This window comes from Chiloscyllium plagiosum, chromosome 34 (assembly GCF_004010195.1).
Source record: "Chiloscyllium plagiosum isolate BGI_BamShark_2017 chromosome 34, ASM401019v2, whole genome shotgun sequence".
NCBI lineage: Eukaryota > Metazoa > Chordata > Chondrichthyes > Orectolobiformes > Hemiscylliidae > Chiloscyllium > Chiloscyllium plagiosum.
The window spans coordinates 25,625,209-25,649,475 of record NC_057743.1 but is presented as its reverse complement, the minus strand read 5'-3'; the positions used below and the strand labels follow the sequence as shown (position 1 = coordinate 25,649,475).

Sequence of the window (24,267 nt, the reverse complement as noted above, 5' to 3'; positions counted from 1 at the left end):
TTATAAAGTATTCTTGTAGAATATAGTTGATCGAGAAACACTATGCAATTCTCTTACAATAGTGCTGTTGATCCTGTCCTCTGGAAAATTAACCATGTCATTGTTTTTCAGGTAGCACATAGTACAACATATCCACAAATCACAAGGTATCCACGCAGAAAGAAAATCGCTACAAAGTTAACTCCATAATCAGGTGGTAAACTAGCATATTAGGCTTTAGCACGATATAGCAAATCACCAGACCAGCAGGAATAAATGCACACGAATATCCAGACACTGATTTTATTTGTTGCTGCAGTCAAGAAAAGCCACTACTGATATCAGACAACAGATTTGTGGTATTTTCTGAGGATACATAAAACTCAAATTTTGTTGAAATGTCTACTCAAAGGCTATATTATAGAGCTGGACAGATGGGTTTCACAAGCAGTGGCTTGTGGAATTTTAACTATAATCTCACATCCTTATCTAATCAAGCATTTACAGAAATTACATGGAAAACATTCATGAAGTTTTGCTTTAATAAGCCTTTTAACCCACAGCCTAACCACCTGTTTAATTAGTATTTGTTACAAAGTTACGGTACTGTGGCTAAATGCCAAATTCAGAACAATTCCCAGGGTATTATTTATAAAACACACATCTTAGTCATCAGGAACTTACACAGAGGCCCTTAGCACAAAGATATGATGTTAGAAAGAACAATTCCTAACCTACATGAAGCTGGCAGCTGAGAAAGTGGAAAAATTACAAAAGGGCATCTTCTCCTTTTAAAGAAAAGTTCTATCAAGTGTAAGGCATGAAGCTAGCCAAGGAACATATTCCTTTTGAGAATACTGCTGTAGCAGTGTGACAAGTATGCTAGTTATAAAGGTGTTTTCCTGTCCCATAAAATATAGATGTTACATGACAATAATAGTGTTCAAAAAGAAGATATAATTGGAGAGGTGTGGGATACAGAAAAAATGCAAGTTATTGGTATTGAATACAGAAGGATCTTCTGTTCCAATTTAAATTACAAATTACAGGAATTCAAGCTAAATTCATACCTCAGGTTATACAATTCACAGAGTAGAACAAAGGGAAAGATTAAAACTTTAACAAATTTCTAAGGAGCAGAAATTTGGAAGTCAATTCCTATCAGTAATTAAGTATCATCAGGAATTAAATCTTGCAAGTTAGTCCAATTCAGTAGCATTTGCTTTGAAAATGCTTAAAAGATGATTAAAGTCAAAATTCCACCTGTCATATTGGCTCTACTTATGAAAAGTTGTTCTCTAAGCAGCAAGTCTCCAATTAATTCAACTTATTTCTTCCTTTCCCACCACTCCATCCACAATTCTCCAAAGTTGGCAGTTTCACAGGACCAAAGGAGCTTTAACTTTGTCAGCCATCTCTTTTCCAAGAAGTTTTTCTATAATTGCAAGGCCAAATTCGAAACTGGTGCCTGGTCCCCTGCTGGTAAGAAGGTTCCCATCTATCTCCACACGAGCTTCAGAATAAATATAATGATCTGAAAGGGAATAAAGCAAAGCAGAGCAAACTTTTAACAATACTGATACAGTATTAAAGCTATGGGTACTGGTGATGAAACAAGCTTGATTGAAAACATCTTGAATAAAAGTACAAAGGTCTTGGAATAACATTGCAATTCCATCTACTTCACTGGGTTGATCCATTCAGTTTATCCAGATATCGACCAGTTTAAGTTCAGACATTTAACACAGTATTGATGAAACATTTATAAAAGTTGCATTCAAGAACAAAAAAAAATTTAGACTTCAACTGGATTCACAGAGCTTTTGGCATTGAAGCCAAGATCAAATTAATTTTTCAAAACCATAAGACCAAAGCACAAAGGCTTCCTTAGAAGGAACATGTAGGATGGAGAAGAAACCACAGCAAAAATTTTACCTTGTGCATACCAGAGCAGCATTTTTCAGTAGGAAGTCTCCCAACCGTATGCAGGAGCAGGAGAAAAGCAGACCAATTTTCCAGACTATTCCCCCAGTAGAGAGCCAAGTGAAATAGTGCACCATTTCAGGAAGGCAGCTTAAGGGTAATTAATGATGGACAATAAAATGTTGGACCGGCCAAGGACACCCACATCCCATGAACTAATAAAACACTTTGCTGCCACCCATCTGAGTTTTGTCAATTCTGCAACATCAAACCTAGCAGCTTCTGGTCTGTATAGTCAGTTGAACACACAGAATTTGCAAGCAGTGGATTCAGACAGGAAGCTAAATACCTTTAAGATTTTAAACAAGAGATTTCATTAATTAACTTCATTAATTTAAATATAGCATTAAAATAATAGGAATCACACACTAACATGAAAATTTGATCATATAAGATGGTGGCAAGCTTTCCTATCAGGTTGTTAAAAGAAAAATGCATACTAGATACCAAGCATGTATCTGACCCCTTACCTCCATTCATCACTTTGTCCTTAGCAAGAGGATGGCTTGTGACTTTCTTCCCATAGCCTATTTCATGAGCCAATAGAGCTGTGGGGCCTGCAAAACAAAACAGAAGAATCATCATATGGAACACAAAACATTAACTATTTCTTTCTCCACAGATGCTACCAGACCTGTTGAGTTTCTTTAGCACTTTGTTTCTAAAATAAAGATGTTTTAAAAAGGTGGTTGTTTTGCACAACTTGTCACCAAAAATCTGGTTAAACAACAATGCATGTAACTATACTGATTAATCTGGCTTATAGTTTTGAAGATTTTGTAGCTCAGTCTCACAACCTGAAGTTTACATTAACTAAAAGAAATCACCGTAAACATCAAAAATGCAAGAGAAATAAAATCCCTGAGCTCAAGAGCAAGCGGAAGAAAAGTAAATGCCTTCCTGAGAGAGATGGGCAGCTAACAGGCATGGGTTTTCAAAGAAGTTGGATCCGCAGTAAATTCTGCATCTTCAAGTATGAAAATATTTGTACAAAATTTATATGCATATCATAATGCCTTTTCTTTCTCTTCTTGGAAATTCAAAAGTGTCCTTGGAAATGCAAAAGTCTTTTGGTACAGGCTTCCACATTAGCAGGTTTGTGCCTGGTGTACCTCTTCATCTAAGAGTGTTTAGAAAAATGACAATCCTCAGCACAATGTAAACTAAAACACTGACTTCAAACTGGAGGAAGGAGATAACCAGACATCTTGAAAATCTGTCCTGTATTCATTGGTTAAAAAGATGATTAGCATACAGAAAACAATCAGAAATAAATATATTTATCAAGTCCTTGTTAAAAGGGTAGTGCTTGCTAGGCAACTGACTTCATCAGACAGAAGGTGGAGAAAGACTCCCCTAAATAGTACAGATAGAAAACAGGGTGCCTCCCATATAATTTGACGTCAACACACACTGCATCAACTCTTTGTTTGCACTCTAGTATCAGTGAACTGCCCTCAATTTCACAGGTTATACACTTTTCCTGTCTTTTGGTACAGGCTTCCACATTAGCAGGTTTGTGCCTGGTGTACCTCTTCATCTAAGAGTGTTTAGAAAAATGACAATCCTCAGCACAATGTAAACTAAAACACTGACCTCAAACTAGAGGAAGGAGATAACCAGACACCTTAAAAATCTGTCCTGTATTCATCTTTGGTTAAAAAGATGATTAGCATATAGAAAACAATCAGAAATAAATATATTTATCAAGTCCTTGTTAAAAGGGTAGTGCTTGCCAGGCAACTGACTTCATCAGACAGAAGGTGGAGAAAGACTCCCCTAAATAGTACAGATAGAGAACAGGGTGCCTCCCATATAATTTGACGTCAACACACACTGCATCAACCCTTTGTTTGCACTCTAGTATCAGTGAACTGCCCTCAATTTCACAGGTTATACACTTTTCCTGTCTATTTAGCCAATAGAGGACATCTAAATGACTGCTTCTTAATAAGACCTTATTAACAGTTGACTAGATATTTTGGATAACTATAGTCCCAAATCACAAAGTTTAGTGGCATTCTAAAGGCACTAGACTATGGTAGAGTTTATAATGGAATGCTGCCTCTAAACACAGGCTCCAGTGTTTAAGATTAATTCGACACAACACTGGAGAAGAATATTGTGGAAAGGAAGGGGGGGAATTGAGACCTCTTGCAGAAATACAGGTGAGGTGCCTGACAACTGGAGGGGGCTAACGTTGTACCTTTGTTTTAGAATGTTTGTAAGGAGAAACTGGGGAACTATAGACCTGAGAGTCTGACTTCAGTTGTGGGTAAGTTGTTGGAGATGATTATACAAGATAGGATTTATGGACATTTAGAGGGGCAGAAATTGATTAGGTGTAGTCGACATGGTTTTGTGTGAGGAAAGTCATGTCTCACAAGCTTGATTGAGTTTTTTGAGGAAGTTATCAAAACGATTGATAAGGGTACAGCAGTAACCCGTGTTTATCTTGGATTTTAATAAAACCTTTGACAAGGTTCCACATGGTAGACTAATTAGTAAAGTTAGGTCACATGGGATTCAGAGTGAACTTGCCAATTAGATACATAATTGGCAGGAGACAGAGTGGTGGTGGAGGATTGCTTTTCCGACTGGAGGCCTTACACCAGCAGTGTTCCCCTAGGATCAGTTCTGGGTCCTCTTTGGTTTGTCATTTATATTAATGATTTGGATAAGAATAGAGAAGGCATGGTTAGCAAGTTTGCAGAGGAGACCAAAATTGATGGCACAGAAAACCTTCTTCACTGTCTACTAAGATTACAAAGGGATCTTCATCAAAGGGTCAATGGGCTGAAAAATAATTGATAGAGTTCAGTCTGTTTAAATACAAATATTGCATTTTAGTACATTAACTCCTTTCCATCAGAAGAAAAACTGGCAATAAGAGTACACAGTTTTCAAGAATAATAAATAAGCATTGGATTTTCTTAACAAGGAAATGTAAATGGGCTGCAGGTTTGCAAACTCAATTGTCTTAGTGTCAATAGCATACCATGGTAGTCTGAAGGCTTCAAGGCAACTGAGAGAATATCATCTTTCTTCACAATCCATTCATGCTGATGTGACTATAACCATATGAAAGAGCTGTTTAATGTTCTGAAGGTCAGAACAAAAGATAAATAAATGAAACCTCCTTTCAGCTATCATCTTGAGGGTTGAAACATGCACTGCAAATATTAATACATTTGCTTTGTCAGATGTGACAGACTAATTATACCAAGTATATCTAATAAATCTTAGATGATTTATTACAAAGAGTTATATTTGGTTAATGGAACAAATATGAAATGAATAAAAGGATCATCTTTGCAGGTGTCAGTGCAGTGCAAGTGTCTTTTCACTGTCTGTTGCACAGCTTAAAAATGTGTTGCTGGAAAAGCGCAGCAGGTCAGGCAGCATCAAAGGAACAGGAGAATCGACGTTTTGGGCATAAGCCCTTCTTCAGGAATGAGCAACTGTCTGTTGCACATTCAAGAGACAAATCACTGGACCACGAAGATTCTGCCCACAACATACAACTGAGCAACTATTTCAATAAGCTGGTCAGGGGATGTGAAGCAATGTGAAATATGCCACATAAATACAAGTTCATTGCCTTTAGTTAGGACCGCAGTAAACATGGTGACCAGATTGGCATTCACTCAGGAACAACTATGGTGTAGCTAAATTTAAAAATTCTGTGGGGAAAAAAAAAATCTTTCAGAGCTGACAAGGTGACATTTTACAGATGATTGAACATATGTAACAGAATCAGCAGTTGACTTAACATCCTGACGTATCTGTAGCAGTCAAAACTCCAGTGTTTTTCTCGTCCTTCCAAGTGGCCCTGATATGTACCACTGATTAAAGACAGAATTACTTTGTGCTATTCCATTATCTTCCAGTGAAAAGAACTCCGCAGCAGCACAAGTGACAAGGAATTGAAGGGATATGTCATGCAGAAAAATGCTCGATTATTTTTAAAATAAAGAGTCAGTGCTTGCAAATAACCCTTTAGTCTTTCTGCATCCTAATGCAAATATTGCATTGACTACAATAAAGCTTCTGCTTTGAGTTTTATCCAGGAGAGAGACAGATAAGGAGTCAGTTAGGGATAAGGTGGGCTCAAGTCATCTTGAGGAAAATGCAGAGTCAGAGTCATTTGGTTGTTTACACAGGCTACCATTCATATCAGTCCACAAGGTGGCAGACAGAGTCATTCAACCACACAGCACACAACAGACTTTATGTCGCATCCCAGCTTCCATAACCCTTATGTTTGCTGATCCCCACAGAATAGCTTTCCCAGGTGTTGGGCTCAGAAGCCTTTCAAGCTAAACCCTACAAGAGGGAATAAGTTCACTTTAAAATTGGCTGATGCTTATACTTGAATCTCCATCTAATGGTGGATCAGTGGTGCTGGAAGAGCACAGCAGTTCAGGCAGCATCCGAGGACAGGCAAAATCCGAGGACAGGCAAAATCGACGTTTCGGGCAAAAGCCCTTCATCAGGAATAAAGGCAGAGAGCCTGAAGCGTGGAGAGATAAGCTAGAGGAGGGTGGGGGTGGGTACTCTCTCCCCCCCCCCCCCCTCCTCTAGCTTATCTCTCCACGCTTCAGGCTCTCTGCCTTTATTCCTGATGAAGGGCTTTTGCCCGAAACGTCGATTTTGCCTGTCCTCGGATTTTGCCTGTCCTCGGATGGTGCCTGAACTGCTGTGCTCTTCCAGCACCACTGATCCAGAATCTGGTTTCCAGCATCTGCAGTCATTGTTTTTACCTCCATCTAATGGGTCCAACACTCTCAGTCGGACCATCAACAAGATAAACTGGCCAAGGAATGACCCTGCTTTTCTTCAGTCTCATGCCTCACTTAGTGGCCAGGAATGGGGCAGTGCTCAGAAAAACCACTAAACATTCTGCCTTTCGAGAATGGATGCTGAGTAACTCTACCCAGGAAGTGCTGTGGTTAGCAAACAAGACAAATGGGTGTTGTAAAGATACCACAAAGACATTTAAAAGCAGAGAGAAACATGAACCAACCGGACAGGCACTTTAGCACTTTATACAAGTGTTGCAGGTTTGAATCTTGCAGATGGAAAAGCAAACACAGGAAAGAACACTAGGCTGCTCATATTGCAATATGAGGTTACTTGAAGTCAACACCTCAAAAAGGTTCACCTCACACCATGCTTCCAGTGCTGACTCTGTTCTCGCAGTTCTTCCGTCACATTGTCCTGATGATGCCAAATTTGACAATGGGGCCTCCTTCTTGCATAATCGAGGACTTTTCAGCACCACAGTTGACTGAAGGCTCTCAGCTGGATCTGACCCATATTCTGCGCTTCAACCCTCACGCCCTCTCTTCCCTCAAACAACAGGTATAGGGTCCCACTTGTCCTTATGTACCGTCCCACCAGCATTCACATTAATTAGGCACTATTTCTTTCACCTCCAGCAGGATACCACATTCTCCTCCCTTCCCTTGTCAGCCTTCCGCAGGATCTGTTCTTTCTGGACCATCCTGGTCAACCCTTTCTTCACTCCCAATACCTTCCTGCAATCGCAGAAGGTGCAAAACCTGCCCGTCTACTTCCAGGTGAAGTAATGTTTTCTGCACTTCATGCAATCTATTCTACTATATTTCTGCTCACAATGTAGTCTTCTCTACATTGGGGAAATGAAGGGCAGACCGGGTGATTGTTTTGCAGAACACCTATGTTCTGTCCGCTCAAAAAAGACTCTTGAGCTTCTAGTTGCCTGTCACTTCAATACACCATGTTCCCTAGCCAATACCTGTTTCAAGCTCACTGTAGCGCTCCAACAAAGCGCTTCATTTTCCACTTGGGAAGTCTGCAGCCTTTTGGTCTTTATATCACATTCAACAATTTTAAGGCTGAAGCACCTTCTCCCATATCTTTACCTTAACTCCCACACACCAGGCCTTGTCATCACATGGGCTGCTACCACACACAACCCATTGTCAACTACTAATAGACCCCATTAACACATTCATTCTCCCAGGCTGACCTCAGGAATGGCAGATGGAGTTTAATTCAGATAAATGCAAGATGTTGCATTTTGGTAAGACAAACCAGGGCAGGACTGACACAATTAATGGTAGAATCCTGTTGTTGAACAGAGACCTACAGGTTTGGGTACATAGTTCCTTGAAAGTGGCGATACAAGCAGAAAGGGTGGCAAAGAGGGAGTTTCGCATGCTTGCCTTCATTGGTCAGAGCATCAAGTACAGAGGTTGCTAAGTCATGTTACAGCTGTACAAGACATTGGTAAGGCCACATTTGAAGTACAGAGTACAATTCTGGTTGCCTTGCATTAGGAAGAATGTTAATAAACTGGAAATAGTGCAACAAAGATTTACAAGGATGTTACAAAGACAGGAGGGTTTGAGTTATAAGGAGTGATCATTTTACATTTTTTGGGGGGAAAAAAAAAAGAGGGGCCTTATAAAAGTTTATAAAATCGTGAAGGCAGAGATAAGGTGAATTGCTAAGGCCACCCCCTGCCTAGAACCTCCAACATTCTATGGAGGAAGTCAGATAAATTTATATAGACTAGAGATAAAACATGATCTTTCTGGTCAGTATGGCATTTGCTTTCAACCAAGTCAAGGGAAGTTAGTACAGGGAGTTTCATACACACAAGTCAAGAAAGCCATACCTGCACAGATAGCAGCTATCAAACCATTCCGGCAATCCTGGTCCTTCAGCACTTCCTTTACAGCTGGAGACTGAAAAATAAAAAAGTAAAGCTTCAATTAGGATACTGCGAATTGGCACATGCTAATAGTTTCTATGGCAGGTACATTTTTCATTTGTCAGGAGACAAGTTGCATTTTCAATTTTATGACATGTTCTCAGGTTCTGTAATATGGTCCAAGAAGCTGTTCTAAAAGTTGTAAAGTATAAATGAACAGAGAGATATTGGTATTTATACACTGAACTCCTTCGAAAAACCAGAAAAAATATAGTTCAGGACAAATTGATAAGGTGGTTAAACACAAAAAGTTAGGCGATTTATAAATTCAGGCAGAGAGTATAAAAGCAAAGATCAGCTAGAACTCTAAATTACTGATTAGTCCTTGGCTGGAGTACTGTGGACAACTCTAGACCCTAGACTTAAAAATGGTTCAATGGCATTTGAAAGGCTGCAGATTTACCTCAGTTATGAGAAAAAGGTTAGAAAAGTCATCATTCTTGTTGAAACTGAGAAAGTCAAAAGGTGATCGAGATGAGGCTTTCAAGAGCAGGTATATGGGGTAGCAGCAATAGGCAAGTAGAGCTAGTTGATACTAGGTGTACAGACTATTCACCACTGAAGGATTTCCCAGCTGGGTGTGGTCATTTGGCACATTTGTTTTAGACATCTTTGGTTCATCTGTTTGCCTAAACAACTGAAATTATACCTCAAATATAATTAACTGACTAAAAACACTTGGGACTTGAAAATGTTCTTTCTTATGAACACAATAGTAGGAATGGATCATATGACTCTTTCAGCCTGCTCCACCTTTCAACAGAATTATGATGGAACTTGGGCTTCAAATCCACTTCCCTACCTCACTCCCCAATATTCTTAGATTCTCCTGAGACATTGAATACCTGTAAGACAGAGAGACAATGATGGAGCAGCTACAACACTCTGCAGTAGAGAACACCAAAGATACACAACTATTGAGGGAAGTAATTTATTCTCATCTAAGTTCTAAATAGATCAGCACCTTAGCCCAAGATACTGGTCCATGCTTTAGAGCCCCCAACCATTAGATTAGATTAGATTACATTACAGTGTGGAAACAGGCCCTTCGGCCCAACAAGTCCACACCGACCCGCCGAAGCGAAACCCACCCATACCCCTACATTTACCCCTTACCTAACACTACGGGCAATTTAGCATGGCCAATTCACCTGACCCTGCACATCTTTTGGACTGTGGGAGGAAACCGGAGCACCCGGAGGAAACCCACGCAGACACGGGGAGAACATGCAAACTCCACACAGTCAGTCGCCTGAGGCGGGAATTGAACCCGGGTCTCAAGCGCTGTGAGGCAACAGTGCTAACCACTGTGCCACCGTGCCGCCAACCAGTAGAAACAAATCTTTTGCATCTATCTTATCAAGCCCCTTCAGAATCTTGCATTTATTCTTATTCTTCAAAATTCCAGAGAAAATAGAAAATCAACCTCTCAGTAGGAGCAGATATTCCTACAATAGGGACCAATTTAGGAAGTCTTACCTAAGCCACCTACAATGCAAATATGTCCTTCCCTAAAAATAGAAACCAAAACTGCACACAATATTGCAAGTGTCGACTCACTAAACCCTGTACAATTGTAGCAAGGCTTCCTTATTTCTGTACTCCAAATATGCCACTTACCTGAAGTGTTTGGCACACCATATGCTACTTTTCTACATCCAATGTATAAGCACACCAAAGTCTCTGAACATATAAATTTTAACCTATCAAAACATATTCTGCTTTTCTATTCTGGTAACCAAATGAATAACTTCACACTTCCCTACTTCATACTCCTATCTTCCACCTTATTTCCTGCTCACCTAACCCATTTCGGACCCGTTGTAGCCAGTGTCCTCCTCACAATCTGCATTTCCACTTAGTTTTTGTATCAAACGTTGATAAACCAAAAGGACAAAGAAACAATGTCACCCATTAAGTGGTGTTTCTAACAGTAACAAACAAAAAATTATGGAACAAGATACAGAATCTCAAAAATTCAAATAATTCTGTTATTCTATTTGAACTCACCTCAGATAAGTTCTGGGCCCCGAGGTTTCCTCCAGGTAATACAATCACATCATAAGGACCCTGCAAAAAGCCACAAACTAGCTGTTAATCAAATTTGTGCTAACTGTTTAATTATTGACTGTGTGTTCAGCATTACTGGTAGAATCATAAAGGAGAACCTAATGCCATCAAGTGAAAGTGAACAAACCCACTTAAACGTTAACACAGATGGAATAAATTGAACAGTGGCTTTTGGTCCTGTCCAATGAGGTTGCTTACTTCACCTAGGCACTGCAAAAAAAAATAATCAACAATTATAACAATAAGGGTTATTCTTAGCCACAGAAAAACTAACATAAGAACACAGAACTCAAAACAGTCACTGCTAATTTCTAAGCCCACAAATGGATATACTGCATTGCAGGTAGATCAGCCATGATCTCATTGAATGATAAAGCAGACCCGATGGGCTGAAAGGCCTTTGTGTGCTCCTCTTACTATGGTCTTACAGAAGCAACCTCTAGCTATTCAACTGCAGAAGCCATTGCAAACCCTCTACCTCAAATCATCTAACTAATAACCAGCCTACAACAATAATACTTAGAGATGAAGGAAGACCAGTATCTTAACTGTACCAAAATTAAAATACAAGTACAAAAGTTAATAATTGCGTAATAAACTAACCTTTAATCATGCCCAAGACTAAAGCTTTATTGGTTTGTTATTTGTGCAGGAATTCACAAGATTTACAGTTTACAGGAATTAGAATGGTGTATAGGATCAGGAATGGGCAATAAACACAGGCCTCATCACCAGGGCTTATGTTGCATGAATTTTTTTTTTTTTTAAAAAGTGCTATTGAAATATTTCAAGGCTATGAAGAATGAAGACAGCTCAGCATCGTAACTATCATGAACGATTTGGGTGTGTCTGGAATGGCCCACGAACTGTAAATTTATATAGCACATTTAACTTCCTTTTTAGTTTTGTTTTGAGTGTGTTCCATTTAAGACATAAAACTAAAGCTTTACTGCTGATTAAGCAAGAGCAAAGGTTAGCTTAAAATTTATTTTAGCAAAACTTATTGTTCAAAACACAAAGTAAAAAATGACAATTAGCTAAGATACAGAAGGTTAAAGTAAGTACAGTTACAAGATACTTATAAAGACTAAGGAAGATCTATTATTGCAGGCTGGTTACTAGCTCAAAGATTCGGAGGTAAAGGGTTATGTAGTTAACAGCTGGGTCGTTGCTTCAATAAGATGGGAAGAGCAGAAATAGGCCATTAAGTCTGGTCTACTATTCAATGAGGGCATGGCTAAACACAATCCTCAACTCCACTTTCCTTCCTTCTCCCATAATCATTGAATATATTAAGAATTGAATATTCTTAACTTACAGCTTTGAATATATTTAAATGAACCAACCTCCACACTCCTCTGCAGTAAAGAATTCCACAGATTCATTATCGTCAGACGGAATTCCGCTTCGTCTCAGTCTTAAGTGTACATTCTAAGAGTATGCCCTCTCATCCTAGAATCTCCCACAAGGGAGAACAATCTTTCTGCACCTACATTGTCAAATCCCTTAAGTATTTTTAAGGTTTCAATAAGGTCACCTCTCATTCTTCTAGATTCCTACAAGTATAGGCCCAATCTATGCAACGTGCCTTCATAAGACAGACACAGTCTCTCCACACCTGGTAACACTTAGTGAACCTTCTCTAGATTGCCTCGAATACCATAGATCTTTTCTTAGATAAAGAAACAAAAACTTCAGAGTGTTCAGCCATGGTCAGGCCTGTGCCTTGTGTAGATTTAGCAAACAGTTCACAGCAAGTCAATAAACAGAACACATTCTGAGGAAGAGTACAGTCTCTTCTATTTTACTTTTACACAATTGGAGGTTGTAGCCCTACCATGCAAAGTTTCCAAGTTGCACAGCTGAGCACATGCATTGCTGCTCAGAGGGGCCATGCACAACAATTGGTGTGTTGATACCATCCACAACATTGTTTTCTGGTTCTGGAAATCACTAATATACATGGACCTCAGCAGTCCAGTCTGAAGAAACAAAATTTAATCAGGATAGCTGCTTGTACCCTAGTTCGGTAAAGTGACCTTAGATAGTTTGCCTTTTCTCAGCACTCTGTTGGAAATAATCTCTCTCCCTTGGATGGTGTCTCTTAGAGATCCTCTTGAAGTTTTGCTTAAAGTTGGTGTCTGTGTTTATTGTAAAGATTGAAAGCTTAAGATTGCTGCTTTATTAACTTTTGATGAATTATTGTTCCTCAAAGCATAGCCAATTATGCTTCAATGCCGTGGAGGAGTACTTCTAGTCCATCTTCCTCAGAAGCTTTGAATTCTCATCTTTAAAAAGATCCAATCTGTTGTTAAGGGGTTACTGAATTCAAAATACCTCCCTTTATGATTAATGCCATGATAACAAACCAGTTTTGGCAACAGCAAATTAAGGACAGTCATATCCAGGGACAACCTTGCAGGACAGTGTCCATTTTTACAGACATATTGGCCTTCTTTATAAACTAGACTAAGTAAATTGTTGTGACACAGCTAAAAGGCCATCAAACAAAATGGAGACCGAACACCAGCAAGCAATCTTACACATCTTCACTCCTCTATTGGGTTATCTAAACATGTGCTGAATCTCATACATTAGAATACACAATGTGATTACTTAAGATTTTCATCTTGAGATGTGAAACAACAATTGAAGTATGGATTGACTAGTGCTTATGTTGTAAATGGGGTTGGAGGATTAAACAACTAACGGGAGGAGGCAGATAAATGATCAGTCCCTTCCTCAATTATGGCAGAGTCCAGCAGTGAGTGAAAGTTAAGACTGAAACATTTGCAACCACGATCAGCCAGAAATACCAAATGGAGCATCTATCATCGGTTCCCAACGTCACAGTTGCTATAGCAGTACCTGTTCAGCAAGACCCTGCATACTGATGCCCAGCTTGGGTTCTGCTAGGACAACTCCGCTCCTTTGCTCAAATATAAGCAACACAGATAAATTCGAGAAGGGAGTTCGAAGTGACAGTCCTTGATATCAGGCCACATTTGACCAAGTTTGGCATCAAAAAGTCCGAGAAAAACTGGAGTCAATGGGAATCAGTAAGAAAAATTTCCAATGACTGAAGACATACCCGGAATACAAGAAAATGGTTGTTGGAGATCAGATTTCTCAAGTCCAGGCCATCTCTGCAAGAGAGTTCCTGAGGGTAGTATCCTTGGCTCAACAATTTTCAGATGCTTTATCAAGAACCTTCTCTGCGTCATCTATGATTGCTCAATGTTCAGCACCATTCACAACTCCTCAGATACTGAAGCAGTCCACATCCAAATGCAATCCAAACCTGGACAATATTCAGGTTTGGGCTGACAACGAGCAAGTAACATTTACACCATACAAATGCCAGGCATTATTTAACTCTAATAAGAGACAATCTAATCACCACTTCTTAAGTTAATGGCATTCCAAACCCCGCACCACCACCCCATGGATTACCAGTGCCACTAAATTGGATCAGCTATATAAATACAGTTGCTACAAATACAATTCAGGGACTAGGAATACTGTAGCAAGGGGCAGCACGGTGGCTCAGTGGTTAGCACTACTGCCTCAGTGCCAGGGACCCGGGTTCAATTCCCACCTTGGGCGACTGTCTGTATGGAGTGTGCACATTCTTCCCATGTCCACGTGGGTTTCCTCCGGGTGCTCCAGTGTCCTCCCACAGTCCAAAGATGTGTAGGTCAGGTGAATTGGCCATGCTAAATTGCCCATAGTGATAGAGGTGCATTAGTCAGTGGAAAATACAGGCTAGGGGAACGGGTCTGGGTGGGTTACTCTTCGGAGGGTTGGTGTGGATTTGTTGGGCCAAAGGGCCTGTTTCCATAACCGTAGGGAATTTAAAAAAAAAAGTAATGTACCTCCCAAAGTCTATCCACTATTTACAAACAAGTCAAGAGTGTGATGGAATAGTCCCCACTTGTCTGATGAGTGCTGCTCCAACACCACTGAAGCAGCTCGATGTCAATCCAGAACAAAACTGCCCACTTGAATGGTACCACATCCAAAAACAGTCAGCCCCTCCATTCCTGATGCTCAGTAGCAGTAGTACATATTAACTACAAGATGCAATGCAGAAATTCAAAGATCCTTAGCACCTTCCAAACCCATGACCACTGCCAACTAGAAGGGAAAAGACATTAGATACATGGAAATACTACCCATCTGCAAGTTCCCCTCATAGCCACTCCCTATCTTGACTTGGAAATATATCACCGTTCCTAGATCACAATCCTGGAATTCCCTTCTAAGCACACAGACTGCAGTGGTTCAAGAAGGCAGCTCACCAGCACCTTCAGGGCATCAAACATTGCCCAGCTAGCAATGCTCACATCCCACAAGTGAATTAAAACAAAAATGCCAGCAAATTCAATAAATGTTGTGTGCACTGGATACAACTAAAGCAATGAACCCTGATAACATCCCAGCTTAGCAAGTTTTGAGAATATTTGTAGCTCAGGTTGAGGTTCTGAATGTAGGTTTGCTCGCTGTGCTGGAAGTTTCGTTTTCAGACATTTCGTCACCAAACTAGGTAACATCATCAATGAGCCTCCAGATGAAGCACTGGTGGCATGGCCCGCTTTCTATTTGTGTTTTGATTTCCCTACGTTTGGATGTCATTTCCTGTGGCAACATCACTTCCTGTGATGTAATTTATTCTTCCCCCCCCCCCTCCTCCTCAGTGTGTGGTAAATGGAATCCAAGTCAATGCGTTTATTGATACAGTTCCAGCTGGAATGCCATGCTTCTAGGAATTCTTGTGCATGTTTCTGTTTGGCTTGTCCTTGGATGGATGTGTTGTCCCAGTCAAAGTGGTGTCCTTCCTCATCTGGAGAATTCTCCATTCCTCTGGGAGAAATAAATAATACCAACTTCCAAAAAATGAAACCAGACAGATCCAACACACCACGCTTCTAAGGATTACTCAAAATTCACAAATCAGGAGCCCCACTCAGACCCATACTCTTGCTACCTGGAACACCAACTTACAGATTGGCCAAGGAGCTACACCAAAGACTCAAACACTGAGTAGAAGGCTCATGCCACCCCATCCATTCCACGTAAGAATTCCTGAACACCAAAGATAGAAGAGGATAAAATAATGGTCTCCTTTGACGTAACAGACCTGTTCACATCCATCAACATCAATCTAGCCAAGGAAACACTGACTACATTATTAGAAGAACCAAAGTCACATACACCAACACCAACACCAACTTCATCAGCAAGAACAATGTTGTCAACCTAGTGGACCTACCACCCACTTCACCTTCAACAACAAAACCTACAGACAAGCCAATGGAACACTCGTGGGATCTCCGCTATCAGGGTTCTTAGCAGAGGTAGTAATGCAGAGACTTGAACAAACAGTTCTGCCAACCATCCAACCCAAACTTTGATCCGCTACGTGGATGACACCTTTGTCATCACTAAACAAAACAAATTAGAGGAAACCTTCAAGACCAACAAATTAGAGGAAACCTTCAAGACCATCAATAATACCCTTACTGGCATAAAATTCACTAAAAGAGGAGGAAAACAACAAACTGCCATTCCTAGATGTCGCAGTAGAGCGAACAGCCAATGGGGAACTTCAAACCAGCGTCTACATGGAAACAACACATACTGAACTATAGAAGCAATCATCCCAACACACACACACAAACGAAGTTGCATTAGAATGTTATTTCAACAAACCATCACACACTGTAGCACACAGAAACTACACAGAGCAGAAGAAAATCACCTATACAGCGTATTCAAAAAGAATGGGTACCCAATTAACACAGTCCACCAATTGCTCAGCATCAAACCCCAATAAGCAGACAAAACACGTCCAGAACCCCTAGCCACTCTGGTGTCTCTGGCGGTGTCTCTGGTCTGTTCTAGCATATGTACAGCACTGACATCTACTTCACAAAAGGTAGAACTTACTCACCTTATTGTCATGTCCATAAAAGGCGTAACAAATTCAATCAGCCAATTATCTCCCCATTGGCTAGATATGTGCAGCTCCAACAACACAAGAAGCTCAACAACACCCTAAACAAAGCAGACCTGAATGATCACCATCCCATTTTCCTTAAACTTTCACTCCTTCCACCATTAGCACATAATAGCAACAGTGGGCACCATCTGCAAGATGCACAACAGCAACTTGTCTAGGTTCTTTAACAGCATCTTCCAAATTGTGAAGAGGAGCATCAAGCACTTATGAATCTCATCACCTTAGGAGAATTCTCCTTCAAGTCACACATATCCTGACTTGATAATACATCTGGCTCTCCAGGTCACAATCTCCAAGTTCCCTACCAATGAAAATTATGGATGAACATATAACACCGGGACCGGAGTAGTCCACTACTCAGTATCTTGAGGACATTTAAAGGAGAGACCTTGCCAACAACATATTTAATCATATTTTTAAAATTGCAATATTTCTAGGCTGCTCAAAAAAGTGAACAGCTCAATATTACAGCCAACTGATCCAAAAGGACTTCAGTCTAACAACTATACTCAGCTACCAGGCACCTTGATGTGCACTGAATTTGCATCAACACTGCAAGTGTACAAACTCCAATCTGAAAGGAAGTACATGCCAATTGCAAAATGCAGCTGAATTAGATTATGAGTTTAAAGTTAATTGAATGCAGTTTAATTAAGCAGTGCTCAAAAACAACTCCCTTTTACCTTTAATTGTCACTGAAGCAGAGACAACATACCTGTTTAGCTGCATCTTGCAAGCTGGAGTCAGGACAAATAACTACATCACGACTGCATGTTATAGGCTCTTTACATGTCAGCCCTGCCACTGTTACTGTTATCTGAAATATAAAACATTAATATCAAACAGCAGTAAGGCACCTTGAATGCTCAGCTTCTCAGGACTGCCACTGGAATGCCAGTGAAGCAAAAATAAACATTTAAGAATGCTTTCAGCATCCACTTCAATTGTGAGAAAAAAAATTCTAGAACAGGTCCTTCCAGACCTGAAAGGAATTACTCAACAGATCATAAGGAATGACAAATTAAACATTAGCATTAACAATAGGATCAACGTGAGGAGCAAATTGAGACAATTAAATTGCAATAGCTTCAGAATTCTACATTCTTATCTAATGTAAGGATAGCAGTAGGTAAATCATTTGAGACACAGACCATGGTCCTGTCATCATCATATAAAAAAATACATAGCAGACACAAGGTACATCCACATAATATTAACTGGAATTACAGCAAAAGCATGAGACATGTTAGAAAGACAGCTGTCACAGGACTGTCTTACCAACGTACAGGAATAGCAAACTTAAAATGACATCAACTCTCACCCCCTACCTTAGTAGTGGATAATGCAGGGAGATGATGGAATAGAAAGAAATGGAAAAGCTATACACAATATTCAAATTCAACCATGGATTACAATTAAAACCAGATTTTAAAATACACTGTCTAGAAGTCTACCAACAGGAGGTTACATAATCACAGAAACTTCACCCACGATATTCCAAATTGTACACCTTTTAATGATTTGGTCTGAAAATCTGGTTAACATTTAACTTTAGATACATACTAACCAAAGTAAATCTCTAAACAGATTTTTTTAGATGCAAACATTGACAGATTCAAAACCTTCATATCATTTATATTTCATGTTGTTAATTTGTTACACAAGTTTAACAATTTGGTTTCACCAAAACAAAAAAAATTCAAATCTCTGCTCTCCACTCCAATACAATTTCAAATTGCCTTTTTGAAAATCTTGTTCAGCTTCATTTATTTTTATTTCCCTTGTCTTTGATCAGGTTTCAAATCCCAAGGCAACTAACCTTTTTCGAATCCTGATTAAGGTCATTGATCTGAAGTGTTAATGACTTCTCTCTCCACAGATGCAGCCTGACATGAGTATTTCCAACATTATGTTTTGTTTTTATTTCAGCTTTGCTCAATTAGTAGCCATCTAACACCACATAGTCTAATGCTTACAGTTCAAAAAGTATGGCTGCAGTACATAATCAATTCACCACTCCAGTGCACTAAGTGATCATTGTATTGGTGATGTTGCTTTTGGGAGAAAGGGAGGGCTGCAGATGCTGGAGATCAGCGTAGAGAATGTGGTGCTGGAAAAGCACAGCTGGTCAGGTAGCATCAGAGGAGTAGGAGAATTGGCCTGTCCAAAGTTCTACCCTCAACCCCTTTAAAAACAGATTAATCAGAAAGTCATCCCTTTGTTGTTTGGAGAACTTTCTGTACATAAGACATCTCCCCTATTAGAATGCTTTTCAGTCATTATAGCCATAATACGCATAACCAAGACATTTTAGATGTAATATAAAGTCGTAAGTACAACACATACTTTTTAAGTGATATTTTTCTATGAAAAAAAAATCACCCATAGATTCACTGATTTATTAATGTCCTACAGGGAACAAAGATTTGGAACCCTATCACGGCAGCCACTGGAAGACATGTCAGAGTGACGACATAGATATCACCATTATACATGGGGACACCTCCCATCATGTACGCAGCAGGTACTCATGTGACCCGGCCAACGTTGTCTATCTCATACGCTGCAGGCAAGGAAACCCTGAGGCATGGTACATTGGCGAGACCGAGCAGTTGCTACAACAATGGATGAATGGGCACAGCGCAATGATCACCAGGCAGAGTGTTCCCTCCCAGTCGGGGAACACTTTAGCAGTCCAGGACATTCGGCCTTGGAGCTTGGGGTAGCCATCCTCCAAGATGGACTTCGGGACAAGCAACAACGCAAAATGGCCAAGCAAAGGCTGATAGTCAAGCTCAGTACCCATGGGGATGGCCTCAACCAGGACCTTTGGTTCATGTCACACTACAGGTGATCCCACTCCACTATACATACTCATACACAAGCGAGCACACATTCCTAAATACTTACGCAGACCCTCTCTCTTGCACAAGCTCTCTCTCATATGCACACACACACACACACCCTCACACCTTCTCATACGCTTGTACACATGCAGCACAAGTTTATGGGGTGAATTTGTATTTGCAGAGTTACATTTTATTTTGCTCAAAAACTGCATAAATTCATGTAAGATTCTTTAAGCCCCACTTCAGAAACAGAACCAGTCTTGTCTCAACAATGGGACAAGACAGACTTTAACCTCACACCTTTAATGCATTGTCTGAGCTGAGACACCACTTCCTATTAGAAAAGCTGAAGCTAACTTAAAATATAACTTAAAAACTTTTAAAGTGGCCGAAATCACCTGGACCAGATGAACTGCACCCCAGAGTTTAAAGGAGATAGCTGAAAAGATAGCAGAGGCATTAATGGTGATCTTTCAGGAATTGCTAAAATCAAGGAGGGTCCCAGAGGATTGGAAAATCACCAAAATGACACACCTGTTTAAAAAGGGAGTCAGGCAAAAGACAAAATTACAGACCAATTAGCCTAACTTCAGTCGCAGGTAAGCTCCTGCATTGTGAAGGATGAGATTTCTGAATACTTGGAAGTACATGGTAAAATACGGCAAAGTAAGCATGGTTTCATCAAGGGAAGATCAGGCTTGACAAATCTGCTAGAATGCTTTGAGGAAGTAATGGCCAGGTTAGACCAAGGAGAACCAATGGATGTTAACTATCTGGATTTCAAGAAGACCTTTGACAAGGTGCTGCATAGCATTATGTACGAGAAGGGCTCATGGTGTCACAGACAAGGTGCTAGCATGAATAGAAGCTTGGCTGTCTGGCAGAAAGCAGAGAGTGGGGATAAAAGGGTTCTTCTCAGGATGGCAGCCAGTGACAAGTAGTGCTCCACAAGGCTCAGCGTTGGAACCACAACTTTTCACTTTATACATTAATGATCTAGATGAAGGAACTGAGGACATTCTGACTAAGTTTGCAGACGATACAAAGATAGACATTGAGGTGGTGGGGAGGCTGCAGAAGGATTTGGACAGGTTATGACAATTGCAAAGACGTTGCAAATGGAGTACAATGTGAGAAAGCATGAGGTCATGCACTTTGGTAGGAAGCACAGAGACATGGACTATTTTTTAAATGGGGAGAAAATTCAAAGTCTGAAGTGCAAAGAGACTTGGGAGTTCTAGTCCAGTATTCTCTCAAGGTAAACTTGCAGGTTGAGTCAGTAGTTTGGAAGGCAAATGCAATGCTGGCATTTATTTTGAGAGGACTTGAATATAAAAGCAGGATGCACTTCGGAGGCTCCAGTCAGGCCACAATTGTGTGCAGTTTTGGGCCCCATATCTCAGGAGAGGTACTGGTCCTGAAGTGTGTTCAGAGCAGATTCACAAGAAATTCCCAGGAATGAAAAGCTTAACATTTGAGGAATGTTTGAGGACTCTAGATTTATACTTGATGGGATTTAGAAGGATATGGGGAGGATCTAATTGAAACATACAGAATACTGAATGGCCTGGACAGAGTAGACATTGGGAAGATGTTTTCATTGGTAGGTGAGACTAGGACCCAAGAGCATAGCCTTAGATTAAAAGGGAAGAACTTTTAGAACAGAGATAAGGAGAAATTTCTTTAGCCAAAGAGTGGAGAATCTATTGAATTCATTGCCACAGAAGGCTGTAGAGGTCAGGTCATGGAGTATATTTAAAGTTAAAAATCACAACACCAGGTTATAGACTGAGATAGGTTCTTGATTATCAAGGGGATCAAGGGTTACAGGGAGAAAGCAGGAGAATGAGGTTGAGAAACCTGTCATGATTGAATGGCATAGCAGACTCAATGGGCTGAATGGAGTCCATCTGCTCCTATGTCTTATGGGCTAAATGTACTGGTCCATGACCAATGTACTGCAGAATCATTGTGGAGAATCAGTCCCATCTTCATACTGAAGATAGTGGGCATAGTGTTGTGTTCCGATATGCTGAATGAGACAGAATTAGAACAGATCTAGCAGTTTAAAAACTGGAAATCAATGAGGCAGAGTAAGCTATCAGCAGAACTGTAGTAAACCACAAACATGTAACCTAATAGTCCAACATATCCTTCAACCAGGAACTGCTTCAAGCATACTCAAAAGTGAAGTGTCAATCTGCTGAAACTATATAGGTCTATTCACATGCTAAACTGCAAAACCAGCGTACTGAAGAGCAAAAAGATAAAAAATAAATAAATTTCTGTACCCATAAACAGTGATGAGACAATTAAATACATAACTAAAAAGGAGGCAGCTGCCAAACATCTCATCTCCAGTTATGGTGAAGAAAAGCACATCAAGGCAAAAGACAAGGCTCATAATTTTAGACCATCTTCAACCAGTCGTCACCTTCATCACAGATGCTAGTTTTCAAACAAATTCTCTTCATTCCACATCATATCAGGAAATAGCTGAAGGCACAGGATACATTAAAAGGCCCTGAAAACAGCATGTGCCTGAATTAGGAAACTGCCAAGGTACTCAGTTCACAAAAATGTGACAAATCCAATCTGGACAATTATTGAACCAGTCTTTCTCAAATCAGCAAAGCGATGCAAGTTGTCAGCAACAATTTTTTTTATTTCAAAAATATACTTTATTCATAAAATATTTCGATGATCTGTACAATTGGTCATGCCATACATATGTAAACATTCCATTTCTTTGCATACAGAGACAGAGTAAGCATTCATATATACAGGTCTGTACGATTACTATCCACATATTTAGCTCGGTGGGGGGGGTTCAGCAGAGCCCCCTTACTGTATCGGCCCCCTGTGCTCAGGCAGGCAGATGTTACACTGTAGTCTTTCCCCACCGTGCCTTGGCGGCAGCTGCCCCAGGCTTCAGCACGTCCCTCAACACGTAGCCCTGGACCTTGGAATGTGCCAGTATGCAACACTCAGTCGGGGTCAACTCCTTCAGCTGGAAGATCAACAGGTTTCGGACCGCCCACAATGCCATCAAGCGACACTCAGGAACAACTTGTTCACTTATGTTGATCTTGGGCTCTGCCAAGGCCACTTAGCTCCAGACACATTACAGTCTTGTTTCAAGTGTGGACATTTTTATAATCATACTTGCCAAGGCTAATGGAATCCTGGTTTTTATAACAACAGGACTACAACACAATGGAGTAGAATTCATGTTTCAGGTGCACAGAAACCCAATTAGATCAAACCTGGACTTCTGATAGCAGCTGTTAGGGAGATACATTGTGATTGGAGAGAATGTGGTGCTAATAATTTACATGAATTATACTTGGTTATTAAACTTTTAAACTACAAAGACAGACGAAATAACAGAACTGTGCTCATTCATATTAAGAGGTTAAATGGAATCTTGATAACTTTGAATAAACAAGGAAAGATGAACTAAATACAGATTAGAGTCTCTAGGATTTATGGACGATTCAAAAACAAAAGAGTCAGTTCCTTCTGAGGTGAATTAAGAAAAATGTCTGCATGTAAAAAGCAGAAATCTGGAAAATTCCCATAAAAAGGAACTGGTGCTAGGTCATTAAACAATTTCAAAATGAAGATCTTGTTAACGTAGAGCACTGAGAAATATAGGCATATATGTGTTGGATATCACCCAACCAAAAGTTACAAGGATGCAAGCCAAGTATTGGAAAATGTAAATAGGTGCTTGACAACAAACACGGACAGAGTGAGCTGGAGAATTCTAACTATAATTCCATGATTTAAGTGACTGATCAGGCTTTAGCAACTAAATGACCTATTCTTACACTCCATTTAAATTCCCCAGCTGTCAAGTTAGAATTTGAAACATGAATCATTCGGCCTCTGGATTCCTATGTCAGTAACATAACCTTTTAATTATTCTATCTGCAGTACAAATCCCCAAATGCGTTTGGTTATTTAAAGAAAAAAAAACTGAAGCAGTAACGGGAGAAGGATCAATCTGCCCCCGTCTCTGCAATTTATCGAGGTTAATCCAGGTCAAATAACTGCAATCCTATTGACTACACAGACTGACAGGGACAGGGACAGGCCCAGGCCCAGGCCCTGCTCTGCGCTTATTGGACATTTTGTCTGCCAATCACCACAGCACCCGAAACTGAAACATTTCTCAATTTAAACTGCGAAAATTTTATTATCAAAATACAGAGCAAAGACGACAATATTCCTGCTCACCCCAGCCCGACGCATTAGGTCCGTCGGAATCACGGTTTCCATTTCCTCAGCCCCTTTGGCCAAAATCACCAACGCGCGCTTGGCCGCCATTTTGGAACAGGTGCTGTCTCCTTCGCCTGCGCGGTGCATCATAGGAGCTGGGCTACGACTCCCGAGTCCGGCCATAACACACCGCGCCGCAAATTCAAAATAGCTGCACTGCAGTACTGACAGCCTCTAAAGTACAAACAGAAACTTCTAGAAACGTTAAGCATCAGTGAGGATGTAAACTGAGAGAAAGAGATTTAACGTTTCAAATCAATGACCTTTCATTAGAATTGATCCATTGAGCTGCAACAATATCTCAGTTTCTCCCTCTAGAG

General features: G+C 40.2%; 1 protein-coding gene across 1 annotated transcript; it reads right to left on the bottom strand.

The window, feature by feature from the left end:
- Nucleotides 1-268: 268 nt before the first annotated feature.
- park7 (parkinson protein 7) lies at nucleotides 269-24,036 on the bottom strand. The gene is made up of 6 exons (XM_043675974.1): nucleotides 23,906-24,036; nucleotides 17,530-17,631; nucleotides 10,733-10,792; nucleotides 8,627-8,696; nucleotides 2,433-2,519; nucleotides 269-1,513 (listed from the first exon to the last, which is right to left on the bottom strand). Exons 1-6 carry the CDS (start codon nucleotides 24,032-24,034, stop codon nucleotides 1,359-1,361), a joined length of 603 nt encoding a protein of 200 aa, XP_043531909.1. The 5' UTR covers nucleotides 24,035-24,036; the 3' UTR covers nucleotides 269-1,358.
- Between the last annotated feature and the right edge of the window lie 231 nt (nucleotides 24,037-24,267).

Excerpts from the sequence above, each read along its gene's own strand:
- park7 (XM_043675974.1), bottom strand. The coding sequence starts at position 24,034 with ATGCACCGCGCAGGCGAAGGAGACAGCACCTGTTCCAAAATGGCGGCC. Across the intron at positions 2,520-8,626 it reads GATAGCTGCTATCTGTGCAG|GCCCCACAGCTCTATTGGCT; the intron begins GTATGGCTTTCT and ends TTTGTTTTGCAG. Across the intron at positions 1,514-2,432 it reads GGACAAAGTGATGAATGGAG|ATCATTATATTTATTCTGAA; the intron begins GTAAGGGGTCAG and ends ATTCCCTTTCAG.